At 42.4% G+C, this 21,861-nt stretch overlaps 1 protein-coding gene across 1 annotated transcript in view; it reads right to left on the reverse strand.

The window, feature by feature from the left end:
- Positions 1–6,880: 6,880 nt before the first annotated feature.
- Positions 6,881–21,861, reverse strand: part of WNT7A (Wnt family member 7A) — a 151,499-nt gene continuing 136,518 nt past the window's right edge. Inside the window, exon 4 of the mRNA XM_029600834.1 lies at positions 6,881–10,246. Within this exon, the coding sequence (XP_029456694.1) occupies positions 9,767–10,246 (480 nt within the window). The 3' untranslated portion in view covers positions 6,881–9,766. The remainder of the gene's footprint in view (positions 10,247–21,861) is intronic.

Here is a 21,861-nt window from a genome sequence, read left to right on the forward strand (position 1 = left end):
TCTGATTACCTGATTGTTTTTTGTGTTCCTCTTAAGGAGGGCAATTTTGTATGCTATGCATGTTGCATCAGTTTTTCAAATGAATTTCTGTGCATGCATTTATTTTGAAAATTATGTAAAAGTATGTACAGAAATTCTCCTGCTCAAAGTTACACCTGTTCTTTGTAATACAAGAGGAGGAATAGCCTAGAGGTTAGAGCAGTGGACTATGAACCAGGAGACCACAGTTCAAGTCCTGCTGTCACTCCTTGTGACCTTAGGCAAGTCACTTTACCCTACATTGCCTCAGGTACAAAAAAAAAACTTAGATTGTAAGCCCTCTGGGGATAGAGAAATACCTACAGTACCTGAATGTAAACCAGTGTGATATGTCAATTGACTGTCAGTATATAAATAAACTTTGGCTTATGAAGTTACACACATAGGACCAGATTTTTAAACTTATGCGTGGGCATAGATTTGTTTGCGCAACCCGGTGCGAACAAATCTACGCCCGATTTTATAACATGTGTGTGCAGCAGCGCGCATGTTATAAAATCCGGGGTCGGCGCGAGCAAGGGGGTGCACAGTTGTGCACCTTGGGCGCGCCGAGCCCAAGGGGAGCCCCAATGGCTTTCCCCGTTCCCTCCAAGGCCGCTCCAAAATCAGAGCGGCCTTGGAGGGAACGTTTTTTGTGATCCCCCCCACCTTCCCCTCCCTTCCCCTATCTAGCCCACCCCCCAGCCCTACCTAAATCCCCACCTACCTTTTATTTCTGAAGTTAAGCCTGCCCAAGGCAGGTGTAACTTGCGTGCGCTGGCTCTCCATCCCCCGGCACAGGCCGCTGTGCCGGAGGACTCGGGACTGCCCCCCTTCCCACTCCCGAACCTCCACCACGCCCCCAGACCCGCCCCCTTCCCGCCCCTTTTTCGAAGCCCTGGGACATACGCGCATCCCGGGCTTGCACTCGCCACCGAGCCTATGCAAGATAGGCTCGGGGGCAGTCAGGGGCAGCTTTTAGGGGGTTACGCGCATATCTTACGTGCGTAACTGAAAATCTGCTCCATACTTTTTAAATCAAAAGTATGCCTATAAATCTAAACTCCACCCCAGCTCCACCTCCTGGAACACCTCTGTTTTGTGCAAGAAATCGGATTTTGTGCATACTTTCATGCACACAAATCCCGGGTAATTTTATAACAAGATATTTGCATATTATGCACTTAATGGCTTTGAAAATTCACCCCATAATTTTATGTAACTAAAAGAATTTGTCCATTTCTATCTTCCCTCTCTTTTATGTTGCTGTGTGCAAGGAGAACACTTTAAATAATGAATGTTAATAATATGGTCCAAAGAGATATCATTCAAGACTCTCTGTTTTACCTTAAGTGCTTCTCTGGAAAAACTTGAAAACATATATTGGTTAGGGATGTACATTTGTTTGAAACAAAACACAAAATGTCTATGACATTTCATATTTCGTTTAATTACATTTTCAAAACAAAATAAAAACACAACAAAAATGTTGGTTTCCTTTATTTTGTTTTGAAAAAAAAAACACTCCATGCCCAGCAGGAGCACAGCCTGAATCATAGCCTGCCCTGGGGCCTGCCCTCTTTGCTCTGCAATCTCCTCTGATCCCTCCGTCCCCTCTTCCCAAAATGATGAAGGGACTGGGGACCATCCTGGTTCCCACTTACCTGTAGGGTCAATGGGAAGTAAAAGGGGCAGGAGGGTTGCCCACTCATCTCCTGCCCCATCCATATAATCTTCATAATGACATCAGTAAACCCTGAGACTGGCGCCATAATAACTTTTTCTTTATTACAGTTATATGTTTGTATGGCCGTACAAGAAAATGATACCTGCCGGAACAATTGTCTCAGGGCCGATCAGCGACATTATCAGATTACACAGAGCAGGAGGCAAGTGGGCATACCTCCTGCTCCTTTTATTTCTGTCTACCCCCCATGGGAGGGGTAAGTGGGGGGCCGGGATGGTTTCCAGTCCCAGCATCGTTTTGGGAGGGAGGGATCAGAAGAGCACCTGAGACAGCCTGTGGGACAAGCTTCAGGCCAGCAGGCAAACTGTGGGTTAGGCAGCGGAGCTCTCTAATATTTCAGGGTGTTTTTTTTTTTTTTGGCCGGGGGTGGGGGTAAATCTCTATTTCATTTCAGTAAAGATATCAAAATGAAATTAACATTAAACAAAACAATATTTGGATTTAAAACCTTCCAAAAATATTTTTTTAAAAAATTGGGGGGGCCTGCATATCCCTAATATTGGTCTAATAAAAGGACCAACATTTAATTTAGAGTAAAAATAAATGTGGTTTTTTTTTCTGTTTAGTACAGTTATTAATTAATTTCCAGATAATAATTTAAATTTTGAAGATACAGTATATTTTAATTTTCATGTATTAAAATGTTTTTTAACTATCAAGTTGTGACTTTCTTAGTGGAAGAATTGCAATTGCAGTACAGCATACTAGTCTGTCATTCATACACAATGAAGAATCCTTCTCTTGTAATTTTCAAGAATCAGAGACAGAGAGTTGGAGAGGAAGGGCATATCCTCTAGTGAAATTTGCAGGGGTCCTATCCAAACTAGTTATTAATTACTAAAAGAAGGTGCCTGGCTTCTGGGTTTAGTAGAAAACAATTTTCTTTCATGGTGAAAATATTGCCTAGAATCCTTTGAAAATTGGGGATATAACCATTTTTCTGCCAAAGGGCAGCAGTTTCCAATTGCGTTCCTTACTCCAGCATCTATACTATTTTCACATAGCAAGATATAAAGTTAACTTTAAAATTTGATATATAGCAATGAAAAGGGGTCAATGCAAAGTGTAATGTGCAGTCAGGCTATTTGCAGTGCGCACAAATAACAGATTAGCATGCATGCTGCACTGGTGTCAGAAGACATTGCTATATTTGTGCTAAAATTAGCTTGCAAGGCCATGCAAATGAAAGTACATCACTTGCAAATAAAGTTTTAGAGTGTGCACAGGTATACACTCCGCCACCTGTTAGCATGTACTCACTAAAGCTTGGAACAGGTGTTAACTTTTTTGTGTGCATGCATACTATTGAAAGTGGACAACTACCAGCATGCATTATTATGGATGAAAAGTAAAGGTAATGTTATACTCCACAATGTAGTGGTGTTTACTCTTTCTAATAATTCAACAAGTTCGTACGGTCAACAAAGTCAGCAAGGGTATGATTCTCATGCTCATTGTTATGAATGTGGTCAAAGACCATTGCAGGTATTCTGAGTCTTGAACCACAACAGTAGTCTTGACATAGAGGGCTTCTTTGATGTCAATAATTCATTTTCTTTGACTACAGAGAGCTTTGAGGCTCACTCACACTGTGTTATTCTACTGTTTTATCTATATAGAGAGCTGGCACCACTTAGAGGCCCTTCATCGGATTCTCTGTTCTCATGGAGACCCCATCTATAGAGGCCAAACATTTCTTCATATCACATATAGAAGGTACAACTAGGGCCAGGTCAACCCTGACCCCAACCTTACAGGATGCTGCTAGAGATGGATGATGGAATGTGACTGGGTTCTGCCAGGGCTGCAGATTTCCCTTCTTGCAGCAAGGGGATGGAGGTGGTGGGATTGGAATGTTTGAGGTAGACTACTGCAACAGGAGGAGCTATAGGAAATATGAAGTAGAAGAGGGTGAAAGAGTGAAAAAGGGAGAGGAAAAAGTGACAGAGAAGAGAGACATCAACACGCTCTTCAGCACAGCAAAAATATATCCACATTTATTTGCACAACTCAAAATGTATTTCCAAGCAATAGAGGACATACGTTTTTTTATTAATTGGCATTGTTAATGTGGCCAAACACCACAGTAGGAGTCATGAAGCTTAAGGCCATTCAAAGGTCTGGGCCTACAAAAGCTTCTTAGAACTCACCAATTGTTTTGCTTTGAGGATGCATGGGGCAAAGTAACGTAAGTATTCAGTGAACCCCATTTTCAACATTGTCAGCAGCAGTCATACTCTCTCCTGCCCCAGTCTTCATTTGGTCCCATTCAGAAGGGGTAGAAAGTATTTGGAAGGGCAGTCTACCAGGGGAGGGGAAAGGAGCAGAGAGCAGTCAGAGCACAGAGGAACCTTGATCTTTTCAGTGGAGGATGATCAAGCTGCAAGGTCCCTTGTTTTTACCTGCAGAGATGTAGGGAGAAGGGAGTGATTAGACCAGGGGCGTAGCATGACTGCTGAAGTTGGTGGTGCACCAGAAACTTTGCTGCTAATAGGTGCCCTAGAACACAATCCACCCTTCCACGTGACCTTGTGAGCACTACTTTCTTTGTTGCAAAAATCCTATCAATATTATGCTCACAGCAACCCAGTCCTTAGTGGGGAAATTATCTAAATCCATCCCTTAAAATAATCGCCTAATCAAAGAAAGTAATGCTCACGAGGTAATGTAGGAGGGTGGACTGTGTTCTAGGGCAACAGCAAATTTTCTGGTGCATCAACAATTTCAGCAGAAACCCTCAGTCCCTGTTTGTTAGTGAGGGAGGGATATCAATCAGGCCTAATGAGGCCTGTTCATCTTTGTATAAAAAAAAAAAAAACCCTTGTATTAGCCAGCTTTTTCACTATGGGCTGGTTACCTTGGGGAATTTCACGATGCAGCACATACACATTAAACTGCTAGGAGTAGTGTGCATGCTATTTTTCCACGCTTACTAATGATGCTGCTTTATAGCATGTGTGCAAATAAATTAGTGAATTTGCCGATTAAAAGCCCTTTTAGCATGCATGGTAAAAATTGCATGCATATAGGCCCCTTTGTGTAGTAATCTCAAGATAATTGACTTTACAGATCTGAATTGCAATTTTTCAGTTCATTTTAAATTACAAAACTGCAATCTGTTATATAGGTGTATTTTAAAGCAAACTTAAGATACATGATTTGGTAGTCCTTGGTGCCTGTCATTTTAAGTGGCTGATTTAGCAAAGTCATCCCCTGTGCCTATGAGACAATCCTTTTGAATCTGCAGTTCCTAACTACTGACTGGAATCTCTGAGTGGCTTTGCTTTTACCAAACTGGTAGGCAATTATGTTTAGAAATTTTTTTTTCTCAGTTTAATTAGCACTGTTGAAAGACATGTCTGCTCCAGGTTTATGCAAACACCGCAAAGAAAACAAGGCTATTGATGGAAGCTTGGTTGGCACAGGTCATTTCCAAGCATAAAAGCTCCAGGTCATCAAGCTCTCTTTCAAATACTGGTAGTGGTTTGTAATTTTACAGGATTCAATATGAATATCAAATACATCATGAAACTGGATTAAAGTAGGGGATTGTTTTGTAATGTTTGTTAAACCTCACCCCCCTGAACCTCAACCCTCCCCTTTTCATGCCTCTATCAGAATATTTCTGTTACAATGTGGGGTGGCAACAGGAGATAGAAAACACAATTAGCATTCTGTTTGAAACACAGCAAATATGAAGAGAGGCATTTTCCTTCTAATACATGCACAAGGAAATTTGGTAACTTGGTGATTTTGCATTTTACCCTTCTCTAGTGCTAGGCTGTAATAAGAAAATATTATTCTTGTCTTCTGGAGAAACAAAAGTCAAACTATTATTGTAAATAAGAGCTTTCACACTTTTACCTTTTTTGTCTTTTTTTTTTCCTTGTTATTCAGGATCATTTGAAAATGGCCACAGTGAGGAACCTTTCAGTTCATGATATCAGATTTTTCATTGTCTACTCTATAATGAAATGTGTCTAAGTGATGCAATCTTTTAGGTGAATTTTAAAAGCCCGGCACACGTCAGAACTGAGAGATATGCGAAAATGTCCAGCCAGCATGTGCCAAGCAGATTTTAAAAGCTGCCCGTGTACGCGCATATCTCCCAGAACGTGCACGAGTGAGAGAGCCCAAAAAGGGGCAGGGAATAGGTGGGTCTAGGTGGAGCAAGGGTGGGACATGGGTATTCTGGGACTTTAATATGAAATGCGTGCGTAAATATTTATACGCACAAGCTTGCGCTGGGGTCCCCTGCTGTGAAACTTTACTACTGCTATGGATGGTGTTTAAGTCATAAAACAAAACAAAATACGTTAGTCAGTGGGATTTTTAAGGGTTAAGACTAACAGGGAGAAAGGGAGACTAATAACCTAAGGGGATTTGGAAGTCTTATCCCTTAACTGGGTGAACTTGGAACAAACTGGGAAAACTAGTAATGGCGTTGGCGTGCATCCCTTATAAAATTCCCCCACTTACACGGTAGAGGCAGCATTTGCACGCAGATTCATGTGCCCATATAAAAATTCTGCGCACATGTATGCACGTTCAGCTTATTTTATATCATGCATGCATATACACACATATGTTATGAAATGGCTGCATCCTTTTGTGCAAGCTGGCACACATGCGTACATGTGCGCCTGCATGCTGGTATCAAAGTTACCATCCCTGTTTTTTGTTTTTTCTTTTAAACTTTAACTCAACTTGCAATGTTGCATTTTAAACTGAGCATTCCCTTTCTAAACAAAAAACATTTATGTTAAATAATTATTCTCAAAGCTTACAGTTTTCTACTAATATTATCTAGTAGATATTGTAATGTAGACAATGAGGACAATGCTGGAAAAGGACTGTTTTGATTATGCACAAACTATACGGTTCAAAATTTTATGTGGCCTGAAATTTTTAGAAAGTTGGTAGAATACACATACAATTTTTTTTAATTATGATAATTGTGATTAATATGGCAGTGAGACCTTTTCCTTCAAGAATGCTCTGAATTGTTAGGTGTGCATTATACACTGCTGGTTCATGGGATCCTGATATGGGAAGCATCAGTTTCACAGAATACAAAACACAGTTATAGCTTCATGAAATTTTAAAATAGGAGAATCTTTTTTTCAAGTTTAATTAAACCAGTGTGTGCCAAGAAACAATTCCAATGATATTCAACATCCTATTTCATATCAGTTGATAAAACGTTTTAAAATTATATGTCCCCTGTGGAATCATCTCTTCAACAGTTTGTTTTCAATGCATTATTTTTAAGTAACCAGTGTCCTACAGTTCACATTATGTCGGAAAAATATAAACTTATTTCTAAAAATACATTGTTCTTTTAAGCTATATGTTTCATGAATTGTATCTTTTCAAAGTCAATATTGTTAAATGAGAATTGGATTTTAGTTGAATGTCTCTTACATTGATGTTTGAATAATAATACATGCTACATGATTAAAAGCAGGTCTGCAGGAAAAACCTACTGGTCCTCGTTTGCACACTGACAGCAATTGTAAAGAAAATGGATCAAGAGCCAAATGCCTTACATGTTTCCTCTAGCAATTTGAATCACATTAGTTTGTACGCACATGAAGGTGAATTTTCAAAACATTGCGTGTGTAAAAATGAGCATATATGTCTGTAAGTAGCCTCTATTCACGCACTCGAATTATAAGCATGGGAAATAATGAGCGTATTTTCACTTTTGCATGCACAAATATGCTTGTAAGAAAAGAGCAGTCTAGGGGTGTTCTAGGTTGAGGCCAGCACTTACGTACATAGGTTGCTATTTTACATACATAGGTTGCATTCATTTGCCAACCTCCTCGCATATTTATATACCTGCTATCTGATGTGATATTAAATATGTATATTGTCTAGTACTGACTAGGTAGGAGGTCTTTGTAGACTGGGGGTAGTTCAAGTTCAAGAACTAGGAAGGACTTGATGACCTAGAGAAGGACTGGGTGAATTGGTGAACTAATTGGTAAAGTGGTTAACTTCCTTGATGCATGCATGTTTTAAAATTGGCCGACTTACATGTGTAAAACAGGAATCACACGAGTATGTCCTAGTTTACTTTCAAATGTAAAATATATGCATGTATATTTTTAAATATGTGAGTAAAGTTCACATGGTTAGGGCATTGAAATAGGTGGTTTCAATGCATTGCCTGTCTTTATGCGTTGGTCTACATTTGCGTATTTTATAATATGTGCATATGAGATGCGTATATTATAAAATACTATAGTAAAACTATGAATAGGCACATACATGTGTATATTCCACTGTGAGCAGTTGTTTAAAAGTTAATCTCATAGTGTGTAGACTGTGTACAGCCTGTCTCTGTTAAAATTAAATTTGACAGTAACACAATACAAGGGTTTAACTGACAGCGCACACAGCACATTTGCTAGTCCTAATGCCACAGTTTAATGACTGGGAAGCAAAGTCTGAATTATTTTTTTTTTTCCAAATGGGATAAATGAGCAGCACCCAGTTAATACCAACCATGAATTCAAACCATGGGACAAGAGTAATGTGAACATTTCCTCTCCTTGTTTTGTGTACTCTGCAAACTGATGTGCAGGAAATGAGTATATCTGTATGCACATCTGAAAATAGCAAAGCTAAGAGAAAGCTCATTCGGCACTCTGACATACCTATCGGTTATACCTAAATGTGCTCAGTCTGCTGCTGCTATGCTAACGGACCAATGAGCTTTCTACCTTTTCCTGTTAAATATCGTAAGAATTACAAACTTTATGCCTGTTTTCAGAAAAATTACAGGTTATAGAATTATACAAGTAGACGTAGTATAAATAAAATATTCATATAAAAATAGTTTTTTACAAAATATATTCTCTTATCCTATGGACCATGTTCCAAAATTATTCCCTTAATGCTCTTTTTTTTAACTCAAAAAACAAAGTGTACTGGTAGATATAAAAAAATTGCTACCAGTTAAATTTTCCAACTAGCAGCATATAGCAAAATATATATATAATAAGATGCCTGTTTTATGTACTTAAACATCCTGCAAGAAAAATCCACATAAGGACTACTATATACAAATCTTTTTTTTTTCTTTGTTTGTATCTACAAATTATTCCACAGAAGCCAAGCTCTTAACTTTATTTGTAGAATGGAGTGAAATGATGGTAAAGTTATTTAATTAAATAAATTAAGATTAGTTTATCTAAATAAATTGTTAAATATTGCTATTATCATGCTTGGATGTCTCATATCCCTGTGCTAAAAACTGCAGCACAAAAACAAGCAGATAAACCAGTGTCCATGAGAATCTGCAACAGTTATACTTGTGGTAGCTGATCCTCTGAGACAAGTACAGGTTTTTCACAAGTGTGAAACCTTAAATCTGCATAATCCACACTTTAAACAGAAAGTCACAATGGGGCATTGTTCCCCTAGACTGCATTGGGTTTGTTCCCATTAGGACATAAACTGCATGTTTAATTTTCCATTTCCAAACTGTAAATTCCACGCACTGCTCTCAGTTCTTTAACATCTATGAGCTGGGTAAACAGAGTTTCTGGAGATATATGACATGTGGCTTTTTTCTCTCTGGAAAATAGTAATGATATTCAGGGCAAGGGATGGAGGAGAGCACTGTTTGTCCTCCTAGAGATGTACACATATGCATTTTTCTACACACCTCCAAATTTTGTAGAATTGAGGGCTCTGAGATTCATACAGTATGTCGATTACAGTTCTTTCCTCTAAGGCAGTGAATACATTTTGTGCCTTTACTATTGCATTTGCTGATTTCTCCACTTCCACCTTTTATTTGTTCAGATAATCCAACTAGTCTAAAATGTGTATCCACATAGTCATTGACACTTGCAGAGAGGGATCCATTGATTTGTCTTGTTAAATAGAAGCAGGGTTTCTCCATAGTCTTTCAGCAGGCCACCTAAGATTATGTGCAAATGTATTTATTCCCAGGGATCTACGACTTTAGAACCCCAGCCAAACTTTTCATTTACAGGTAAACACCTCTGTCCTTTCACTGCATGTGTTACATTTGACATAGCAGCACCAGTGAAATTTGCAATTGCACTGCCACACTCTGGAGTACTGGTGCGTGTTGTATCCTCGACCACAGCACATCAGATCACAGCTGCTAGGCTGCTGTGCTGTTTTATTGCATATTCTGCCCTGTGTACCCATACTGCCAGTGACAGGATCTTCTTCACAGTAGTTTGGAGACTTCTCTATGTACACCAGATCTGTATCCATGGGCTTGCGATAGGACAGTGGCTTTTTTATCTTCAGGAAGGCTGGACGCTTGTTTCGACTTGCTCTGACGGGTTCCACCTGGACTGCTTCATTGTATTTCTCTTTTAGGATGTCACCCAGATCCCGAAACGTGGGTAGAGTTGTCCAGCATGTTTTGGTTGTACAGGACCCAGAAACTCCATGGCACTTGCATTCCCGCTTCATATTTTCCTCCAAGATCTAGATTGAAAAGCAAACCCAAATAAATTATTATTAGTTACATTTAATTGATAGTCTTGCTGTACACTGCATGCTTTTTTTGTTGTTGTTGTTATTCTGTTTATTTAAGGCTATCAAACATACTCATTATCAATTTATGGTTATCTCAGTTATCTTTTCTAACAAGATGTAGGTCAGTCCTCCCCACCAACAGTATCACAGGAGTCTCTGATATAGAAATGGGCAGGAATGATACCAAGTCACACTTGCCCCATCCTGGTTCAAAAATGGCCATAAAACAAAATGATGCCTGCCTCAGGGTCAGCTGGCAGAATTTTCAACCCAGGATCCAGTGGGGCAGGAGGGACTAGGGATCACTCTTGCCTCTTTCTAATATGAGATCCCCACAGAAAGGGTAATGGGGATGAAGAGGTTTAGGAAAAGGTGGGGAGATTTTTCTGGGATTTTTTCATCGACTTTCTCAAATGAAAGTCAACAAAAAATCTCCTGAAGTTTGGGGGAAGAAGGTATGGTTTCCTTTCTTTTTAACAAAGACAAAGAAAACACCTGTATTTTGTTATGTTTTTCATTTCATTTTAAAAGTAATTCATACTCTAGTAGTCACATCAGAGCACTGCAGACCATGGCAGCCTTGGGCAAGTCCATATATACTGGTGCTTGTATTTATGGTCACCACCATCAGTGCTTTTTTTCTTGACAAAAAGGTACCGGTACATACATCCTTGGTAGTGGGGTAAGAAAGAGCAACCACTCAGAGCATTGTCCCATAAAACTGGCCACAGAGCATATGAAATGACAGAATTGCAAATACTACATATGACCCTAGAGCACCAATACACCTCCTATTGGAAAACAGGACAGCTGCAGAATACCTCACTTTCGGGCCGATACAGTAAGGACGTGTAAGAAACAGTGCAGCAGTGCTGGGCGCCCGCTCATTTGCTGCGCGCATATTTTGGTTCACATACCACTCAATTCAGTATTCAAATTAGACGCAAATCCAAGCGGCGTCCAAAGCGCGTCAATGAAGCAGTAGGCGCTCGCAATCCATTTTACTGTTAGAGCGGTATGCAGCGCCTATACAGTATCCAGGGTGCGCTGGTACCTGTCCTTTGAAATGTCATTACAAATGGACATCCGGCCAGGCGCTCAAGGCAGCGGTGCCTCCAATCATGGGCGCCCGGAAAAAGGCAGGAAGGTCCATGAGCGGACGCCGCGGCCTTGGACATCTGAGGTCGTGGCTTCCATTCATGGACCTTCCCGCCTGTAGGCACTGCTGCCTTGAGCGCCCGGCCGGACGTCCAAGCCGCTGCCTTGAGCGCCCGACCGGACGTCCAAGCCACTGCCTTGAGCGCCCGGCCGGACGTCCAAGCCGTGACCTTGGACGTCCGGCCGGGCGCTCAAGGCAGCGGTGCCTCCTATCATGAACGCCCGGATACAGGCGGGAAGGTCCATGAACGGACGCCGGATGTCCAAGGTCGCGGCTTGGACGTCCAGCCGGGCGCTCAAGGCAGTGGACGTCCAAGCTGCTGTAGGCACCGCTTCCTTGAGCGCCTGGTCGGACGTCCAAGCTGCGACCTTGCCGAGCATTTTGAGCATTTCTCAATCGAGCATTTCTCATTCTGCTTCTCAACTGAATGAAAAATATCGCCAGAGCCAGTATATACATGTTGTCCATGGCCACTGTCCAGTATGAAGCTGACTGAACACCACACTAACATCAGGGACAGGTTAGGCGGTAAATATTCAGGTTAAAGATGCGGTAAATGAGCTGGTTAACAGGGCGATAATTTGGGCACACGTTACTGTATCGGAGGGAATAGCTAATCCGATCATTAACAAGTCATATACATGCGGCGGGCGGAAAGAGATATGCGTCCTTTTCGGCAAGCGGTAAGGACGCGTAAAAGCCGATACTGAATCACGGGTATGCCTTACGCATCCAAAATGTGCGTCCAAAGTGCGTTAAAAACCGGATAACCATGACCGCGCTTTACAGTATCGGCCCGTTTGCTGGATACCTCACTTTGCAAAATACATTAGCAGAATACCTCACTTTGCTCACACTCAGGCCGATACAGTACAGTGCATGCCGTGTCCACATTTGGACATGCGTTTGACGCGTTAGCTTTACCCCTTATTCAGTAAGGGGTAATAGCGCGTCAAAAACGCGCGTCCAACCCCCTGAAACTAATAGCGCCCGCAACATGCAAATGCATGTTGATGGCCCTATTAGTTATTCCTGCGAGATAAAGAAAGTAAAATGTACAGCCAAGCCGCACATTTTACTTTCAGAAATTAACGCCTGCCCAAAAGCTGGCGTTAATTTCTGCCGGCGCCAGGGAAGTGCACAGAAAAGCAGTAAAAACTGCTTTTCTATGCACCCTCCGACTTAATATCATGGCGATATTAAGTCGGAGGCCCCAAAAGTAAAAAAAAAAGTAAAAAATTAAAAATCAGCCTGCGGCACACAGGTCAGAAGACGGACGCTCAATTATGCTGGCGACCGTTTTACGAACCCGTGGCTGTCAGTGGGTTTGAGAACCGACGCCAGCAAAATTGAGCGTCTGCAGTCAAACCCGCTGACAGCCGCCGCTCCTGTCAAAAAGGAGGCACTAGGGACGCGCTAGTGTCCTTAGCGCCTCCTTTTTTCGCGGGCCCTAATTTGCATAGGCCACCCTCCTGAATCGCGCGCCCAGGAGAGCTGGCGCTCGCCAGCTCTCCTGCACGTTTTTCTGAATCGGCCTGACAGAGCATGCATAGATCCTCATCAAATATAAATATGCGATCACAAATTAGAAATGTGCAGACAAAAACTGAAATGGAAATCCCAAGAAGCCAGACTCTGCATGCAATGCAACATCAGAGAAAAAGAAACAGAAATGCATTTCTTTCTATACCATGCAAAATATGAAGTGTCAGAAATGCTGCACATTCACATTCCCAAAGCTGATATATTTGAATCACTAAAGTACAAGGAAAAGGCTTTTATTTCCCTACTTTTGTTGTCTGGGCATTTTGGACCCTAATATAACACACCCTCTAGCAACTATGACAGGGACTCAGTAGCTCCAACATAAAACACCCCCCAACCCACACACAGACACATACAAATGGATGGTGATGGGGACTTGATAGCCCTAACAAAGGACCTACTTCCCACATACACACTCAAAAAAGAACAATGACAGTGGTTTGGTGACCTAAACATAACACTTCCCATCCCCTCTTAACTACTTTGCCCTCTCCATCTTCCCTCCTCTCCAGGTCTTCTCTATCCCACACATCCTTCCTCCCAAAAGCACACTGAATCCCTTCTCTCTTTCTCCAGGGTCCGAGGATCAGTCCTCTTTTCTCCCCCATATCCCTGCCCAGCCAGCAATCTCGCTTCCCCAAAAGGTAATTTTCAAAGTGGCTCCGCATGTAAAAATAGCATATGTGCAGTGCACGAACGTAACATTTAGGTGCATAAATGCTACTTTATAAATGTTGAGATTACATATTTATTTTTGGTTTCATGCGTATATTTACCAAGAAAAAAAGGGGTGGTCTAGGGCCATTCTGGGGCAGGGTAGTTGCTATTTTGTAAGAGATATACACGTATACATTTCCAAACTTGTTTGTATACTTTAACACCTGCTAATTGTTTCACACAAGGGAAGTAAGATTTTTCTGTTGTCTGCCATTTGGGAAATCTGGGTGAACTGATGGGGATTCAGGGTAAAGTGAAGCTCTTTTGTTTTTGCAAGCTTATTCTTTACAGGGCCATAATAGCAGCAACATTTTGGGATCTGGTATCTATTATGATTATAATATTTTGCTATGGTTTTTTTTTCTCTCATATTTATTGGAGATTTTCTTACAACAATAACAAACATATCAACAGCTCATTGAACATTGAGGGCGACAAGCAGTTACAATAAACCAATGTAAAGTACAATATAAAATACAGTGGGTGTGCCCTTTGTGATAGTGAACCAGTGTACAAATTCCTTTACATAGTGGAAACAGTAATCTCCCTATTTCTGCAATCCCGCCCCCCTTACCCCTTCCCTAACCCACCCCCTTCCCCATTCTTTAGCTACAGTTCATAATGCATATTCTGTTTTCCATTATCTGTATACCATGTTCATATGAAATGAAATAGGTATCGCCAGAATGAACTAAAAGTGTCTCTGCTAATGTAGCCAGAGCCCAATACCAGTCCCCATTAATCTATCCAGTCTCCCCATAGATTCTCCATACCGTGGTATTAGTGACGGGGGGATAAGCACCTAAGGGTGTTACAGAATCGCACTCAAAGTATCTTTAGTCAAGAGGGACAGGTAATTGTAAAGCGGCCTCCAAACTGTTAACATGGTATGAAGGCGTCTAGTACAATTCGTTCTGGCCGAAAGGAATTCTTGGGTAAACTGTTTGATCAACTGTTGATTCCAGAATTCAAAGGAAGGGGAAATAGCATGTAGGGATGTGAATCGTGTGATCGATCGTCTTAACGATCGATTTTGGCTGGGGGGGGAGGGAAATCTGATCGTCATGTTTTGTTTTGTTTTTTAAATCGTAAAAAATCGTACATCGGGGGAGGGCGGGAAAACCGGCACACCAAAACAACCCTAAAACCCGCCCCGACCCTTTAAAACAAATCCCCCACCCTCCCGAACCCCGCCCCCAAAATGTTTTAAATTACCTGGGGTCCAGTGGCGGGGTCCCGGTGCGATCTCCCGTGATCTCCCGCTCTCGGACCAGACAGAAATGGCGCCGGTGGCCCTTTGCCCTTACCATATGACAGGGCAAAGGTAGCGCCGGCGCCATTTTGGTTCCTGTCACCCGACGTCATGAGTGCAGGAGATCGCTCCCGGACCCCCGCTGGACCCCCAGGGACTTTTGGCCAGCTTGGGGGGGCCTCCTAACCCCCACAAGACTTGCCAAAAGTCCAGCGAGGGTCCGGGAGCAACCTCCTGCACTCGCGCCATATTGCCAATATTCAAAATGGCGCCGGCGCTACCTTTGCCCTCACTATGTCATACGACCCGTATAGTGAGGGCAAAGGTAGCGCCGGCGCCATTTTGAATATTGGCAATACGGCGCGAGTGCAGGAGGTCGCTCCCGGACCCCCGCTGGACCTTTGGCAAGTCAGGAGGGCCCCCCAAGCTGGCCAAAAGTCCCTGGGGGTCCAGCGGGGGTCCGGGAGCGATCTCCTGCACTCGTGACGACGGGTGACAGGAACCAAAATGGCGCTGGCGCTACCTTTGCCCTGTCATATGGTAAGGGCAAAGGGCCACCGGCGCCATTTCTATTAACGCAGCCGTGGCCCGAGAGCAGGAGATCTCGGGAGATCGCGCCGGGACCCCCCCACCCCCCACTGGACCCCAGGTAATTTAAAACATTTTGGGGGGGTTCGGGAGGGTGGGGGATTTGTTTTAAAGGGTCGGGGTGGGTTTTAGGGTTGTTTTGGTGTGCCGGTTTTCCCGCCCTCCCCCTCCCCCGATTTACAATTTTTTGACGATAAATCGAGAGAATTGTTATTGTATCGCGGCTCTAACGATTTTTGACGATTGACGATTTTTGACGATTGTTTTAAATCGTCAAAAAACGATTCACATCCCTAATAGCATGTATCCAGTTTACTAATATGGATTTCTTGCTATGAGCCCCATTTTCTTAACCAGCAGCACGCCATCCAACCCCAATGCTGTCTCAAGGGAAGGCTGAGTCCCAAAGAGCCATATATTGGGGTCTATTGAAATAGGATATCCCAACACCATAGATGTGAAATTTCCCTCCTGATTCCAAAAGTATTTAGGTCAAGTCCAGAACATGTGAATGTAGTCTCCTGGAGAGTTGTTATACTTTAAGCAGAGGTCTGAGGGGACTTGCCGTGCCTTATACACTTTGCAAGGAGTCCAGTAATAGTGCCATAAGAATTTAAAATGTGTTTCGCGTAGGAGAATGTTTTCTGAGATGGAATGAGTGTCAGAAAAGCAATATCTAAATTCAGAAAGGGAGAGGTGAAAAATGGGCCACTCCTTCCACCTCTTATAGATGGAGCTAATCCCCTCTTCTTGGCCTACTTCCAATAGGGCTCTACGAAATGAAGAAATTGATGCTTTTGGCCACTTTTGGATGAGTCCAGAACTATCCTCCGGAGTATGAGAGTCGAAGACGACTCTCGGATTGCATCGCCTTTTTGGTCAATGAAGTGTCTCACCTGCAGGTAGGCATAGAAATGCTGTTTAGGTATATTATATGTCTCTTGGAGGTTTTAAAAACTAAGCAGCTGTTCGGTAAGAGGAGAGAACATTTGATAGAAATATATCAGCCCCTTCGACCTCCAGATATCAAAACCAGATTTCTCTAATCCTGGGGGAAATAATGGGTTACTACTAAGTTGTAAAAGAGGTGACATAGTAGAGGGATGACTGACCTGCTTACACATAAAGGACCATGCCTTTCTGCCAGCTTCTATTATAATCTGGGATTTTAGACTGGTCGGGATTTCCTGTGGAAAAGATTGAATTATGTAATTAAAGGAGGGGATCCCATACCAGTGTACAAGGTGAGTATGTGACAGGAAATCTGATGAGCTGCTTATGAGGTCCCTTATCCAATGCAACATGCAGGCTAAATTGTACTATCTTAAGTTCAGGCGTCCAAGACCTCCTTGAGCAAGTGGTCTGGATAGTCCTGCAATGAAAGCCGAGCTCTCTTGCCCCTCTAAAAAAATAATCTGAGGAGTTTGTCGAGTGCCTTATGATCTTTTTTGGAGATCCATAGTGGGACCTTGCTATGTTTTATGTGTTTGTGAATTAGAATTGTATTTTAATTATGTGTGCTTATTGTACACTGCATCAGACAGTTTGTGGATTCGCGGAATATAATATTTTTTAAATAAATAAATAAATAAGTGGAGAACTGGATGAACTGATGGAAGTATTGGCAAACTGGTGGTTCCAAGTACTCAGACATACTTTATACAATACCTGTCTCCATGCTTAATTCTGAGAGTTTATTTGCAGAGACTCACATTATTTTCCTTGTAAAATATACACACAAATGTGTATAAAATGAGTGGAGAAAGTATGCATTTTCTTGCATTGGAAATGTTCCCATGTACTGAAATATACACCGGTACTTTTGTAGCAAAAAATAAATGGGATTTTATAAACTGGCTAGTTCCCACCCCACACTTTATCAAATATTAGCTTTATTCTCCATGCAGCAACTTATGTGCATAAATACTGAACCGCAGATAGATTTGAAAATTGGGCTCCAAGCCCCTTTTCCACAAAGAAGAGAAGATACAGGAAGGGGGAGGGAAGGCAGCACCGGATGCTTTTCTTTAGTCGGGGAGGCATAGGTCAATTCAAGCAGATGGAGAAAAAGGTGCCAGTGCTCTGTACCAGCAGGTACCCCTGAAAAAAAAGCCATGCCAACCACATTTAAGTGGTTCTTCAACATTTCCAGTGCATACTGTAAGTGATATTTGTATACCACAGAAGTACAAATTGCAATTGCCTAAAGCACACCATACAATAAAAAACAAGGCAATATATGCCATGTAAAAATATTTCATTTGAAAAGTAGTTCATAGATTTTTTTCTGACCTATACAGACAAGTTTGCAAGAAAAATCTAAACTATTCTACCTAACAAGCCTTAACCTTTCTTCCTCTCTCTTAGACTTCTTCAAGTTGATCAAGGATGAACCTTTATACAAATCTGAATCCATCTTGCATACAAGAAAGGTCTATTTCCATGTGTAAGGGTGTTACTTTTTGCCCTTTAAAAGTATTTCTGACCCTTACAAACATGCATCTATGGCTTCAGCTGGTCTAAGCGCCCTATGTGTATGATAGAAGTCTCAGTAGACCTTGCTGTATCTTTTGTGTTAAAGGTTTTGAGCAGGGGCGGATTGGCCTATCGGGGGATCGGGCATCCCCCGGTGGGCTGGTCGCTCTAATCAGGTGGTCTGCCGAGCAAGGCTGTGACAGAGCTGCGCTCAGCAGACCACGTGGTATCTCCTGGGCCGGCCTGGGCGGCGAATCCCCGGGCCAGTCGTCATCGGGAATCCGCCCCTGGGTTTGAGAGTGTATAAATTCCCTGTTATACTCATGTGTTGTAGGGGAGAAGGAGTGAGAAAGGATTCCAAGAAGTGAAAGTTTAGTTAGGGTGCTATAACTTCATCGAGTAGTGCCAGTGGGCCTATCCCTCCACTGGGAAAGCTAGAGAGGAAAGAGAATTGTTTCTGTTTTGTGAATGTGACTGGAACCTGAGGGAGAGGCTGGCCAGGCCTTACTGGAGAGGAAGGAGTTCCAAGAGAGGATACATCCTGGGAGTTTCAGGGAGTACTGAAGGAAGAATTGTTCCTGAAGAAAATCAGTCAGAGGAATCCTGAGGAGAAAATAATTCCTTAGAATTTCTGGGATGAGTGTACTGGGAGGTTTCAAGAGTCAGCCTGCCTGGGAAAATCCTCAAAATGCTGGCTGATCAAGAAAATTTGCCAAAGCATGTTAAGAAGAGAGAGAGGAACAGAAAAGGGAAGAGATTTCTGCTACCCAAAAGATACTGGGAGGAACCAGGGTGGAACGGTTTATTCCCTTAAGAGCTTATTCATTTCAGAAAAAATGTGGAAAGAGCTTGAGCTGATTTGGAGCTTTCTTGATAATTTTGACTTTGTTGCTGTTTGGTGAACTGTCAATTACTGTAGCCTGTTGGACTTTGTTTTTCCTGCCACTAGTTTCTTTTCAGTAGAGACTTCAATTTGAATACCAGGGGAAGTGAATAGTGGTTTGTGGTGTTTTTGAATTGGTGTGCAGAAGATTTCCAGAGTGAAAGAAAATAGCAAAGTCCTTGAAAAACAAAACTTTTCTGCCCAATGTAAGAACACCAAAAGATCATGGGGCCTTGCATGGTCCGTGGTCAAACCTGGTTGACCCCATTCACAAGAGCTGACAGGGACATGGGTTCAATATGTGATATGCAACATTTCAACATTATGAACAGCAAGCTCGTAGGACTGACAACTTAGTGCAGTGGGTGGCAAGAATGTAATCAGAAAAAAAATGTTTTTAATTTTATTTTTTATTCATTTTTCATTTCACTTCATGTTTATTTTGGTTTGTTTCATTTAACTGAAATTTTTTTAAAAATCCATCAAAATGAAAAAAAATCAAGGAAAAAAGACAGGAAAGAAAGTGGCCAGGTTTCCCTCTCCGCCATCAAACCTACCCTCAGAGTGTTGCATTTTTTCATATTACTTCAACGTGAAGTAGGTGGTAGTAAGGGCAAGAAAGGGGTATTGACCAGAGATAAAGCAAAATAGGTGCTCAAGTTTGAATGGCTGACAGCTGGAAGATATCCTTAGCTAAAGTGTCATAGGCAGTGGCAACTGCTGGCCAGAATGAGTGGACCAAATGAAATTACCTATATCTGCAGACTAATATTCCCTCCAAGGCATGACTAGGTATGTGCACATTTTTTTTTGTGTAACAATTTTTTTAAACCAACAATTTTTGAATGCCAATATTAGCGTTGCATTTCTGTATATACCACAAAGAAAAATTTAGGTGAGTGACCATGTAAAAACTGTGAGCAACATGCTGAAATGTATGAGCGATTGCTCATGTGCTCAGCTTAAAGGGAACTATGCTGCAGACATCTGCTATGTTATATTTTTTAGTTGTAATTTACTATAGAAATCTAGTATTTCTTGCTTGTTAAATTATTATATATACATATGCATGTTTGTGAATGTATTATATATTAGAGATGTGAATCGTGTGCCCGATCGTCTTAACGATCGGGTTCGGCTAGAGGGGGGAAAAAATCTGATCGTGGGTGATGTGGGTGATGTGAATCGGAATTGGTTCCGATTCACATCGTTATTTTTTTTTTTTAGTGAGGCCCGACCCTTTAAAATTAACCTCTTACCTTCCCTCACCCTCCCGAACCCCCCCAAAACTTTTTACGATTACCTGGTGGTCCAATGGGGGCGCGGGGACTGGTCTCCCGCTCTCTAGCCATCAGTGCTATTTTGGCTGCCACTCAAAAATGGCGCCGATGGCCCGATAAAAAATAAACACCACCCGACCCTTTAAAAATGACCCCTTAGCTTCCCCCACCCTCCTGAGCCCCCCAAAACATTTTAAAATTACCTGGTGGTCTAGTGGTGGTCCCGGGAGCGATCTCCCGTTCTCGGGCCATCGGCTGCCACTCATAAAGATGGTGCCGATGGCCTTTTGCCCTTACCATGTGACAGGGTATCCATGCCATTGGCCAGCTCCTGTCATATGGTAGGAGCACTGGATGGCCGGCGCCATCTTTAAAGATGGCGGCGGCCATCTTTACAACGGCAGCGGCCACCTTAAATACTGCGGCGGCCATCTTTAAAGATGGTGCCGGCCAGCCAGTGCTCCTACCATGTGACAGGGGCCGGCCAATGGCACAGATACCCTGTCATATGGTAAGAGCAAAGGGCCATCGGCGCCATCTTTATGAGTGGCAGCCGACGGCCTGAGAACGGGAGATCGCTCCCGGGACCACCACTAGACCACCATGCAATTTTAAAATGTTTTGGGGGGCTCGAGAGGGTGGGGGAAGCTAAGGGGTCGTATTTAAAGGGTCGGGTGGGTTTTTTTTTTTATCGGGCCATCGGCGCCATTTTTGAGTGGCAGCCAAAATGGCGCCGATGGACCGAGAGCGGGAGATCGGTCCCCGCGCCCCCACTGGACCACCAGGTACTCGTAAAAAGCTTTGGGGGGGGGGTTCGGGAGGGTGGGGGAAGGTAAGGGATTCGTTTTATAGGGTCGGGGTGGGTTTAGGGGCTTTTTTGGTGTGCCGGTTTTTCCCGCCCTCCCCCGATTTACGATTTTTGACAATAAATCGGGGGAATTTCTATTGTATCGCGACTCTTAACGATTTTTGACGATTTTAAATATATCTGACGATTGTTTTAAATCGTCAAAAAATGATTCACATCCCTATTATATATATATATATATATATATATATATATATATATATATATATAATTTATTAGGTATCTGCATCATTATTTTGTAGGCCACAGTCATTCATTAGGTTTGTTTTAGTTGTTCATTTGTTTATCATTATAGGCAATGGGAGATGTAATGCAGGCTATTTTGGGTTTCCAAACTGGGATTTGCTAAACATTTCTAATGAAACTGGTGGTTAGACATCATCATAAGGATGCAGGTATCCCAACACATCATGTTTATGTCATTGAAGCAACCTAAAGTGGCATGAAGTGCCCAAGTATTTGTATTGGGGCAAAATTGTACTAGCAGTGGCACAAATTCTCCAAGGCACCATCTGAGGTGCAAACAGCATGGGTGCCCAGATCACTACAAGGCTGCAAAGGTGGGGCAAAGGGCACTAACAACAGTGGTATGAATACCCTATGGCTGTATGAAAAGGGCAAAGCAGCACCAAGTGTGACATGAATAGCTCAAAGCACCATGAAAGGGGAACAAAGCATTAAAAGAAGCATAAAACCCCTTAAGGCAGTGATACAGGGTCAAAGCAACTGAAAGCATGGCATGAAGACCCCAAAGCAACCATCCAGAGTGGCAAGAAAACCCCAAGGCTCCGAATGAG

This window comes from Rhinatrema bivittatum, chromosome 4 (assembly GCF_901001135.1).
Source record: "Rhinatrema bivittatum chromosome 4, aRhiBiv1.1, whole genome shotgun sequence".
Classification (NCBI taxonomy): Eukaryota; Metazoa; Chordata; class Amphibia; order Gymnophiona; family Rhinatrematidae; genus Rhinatrema; species Rhinatrema bivittatum.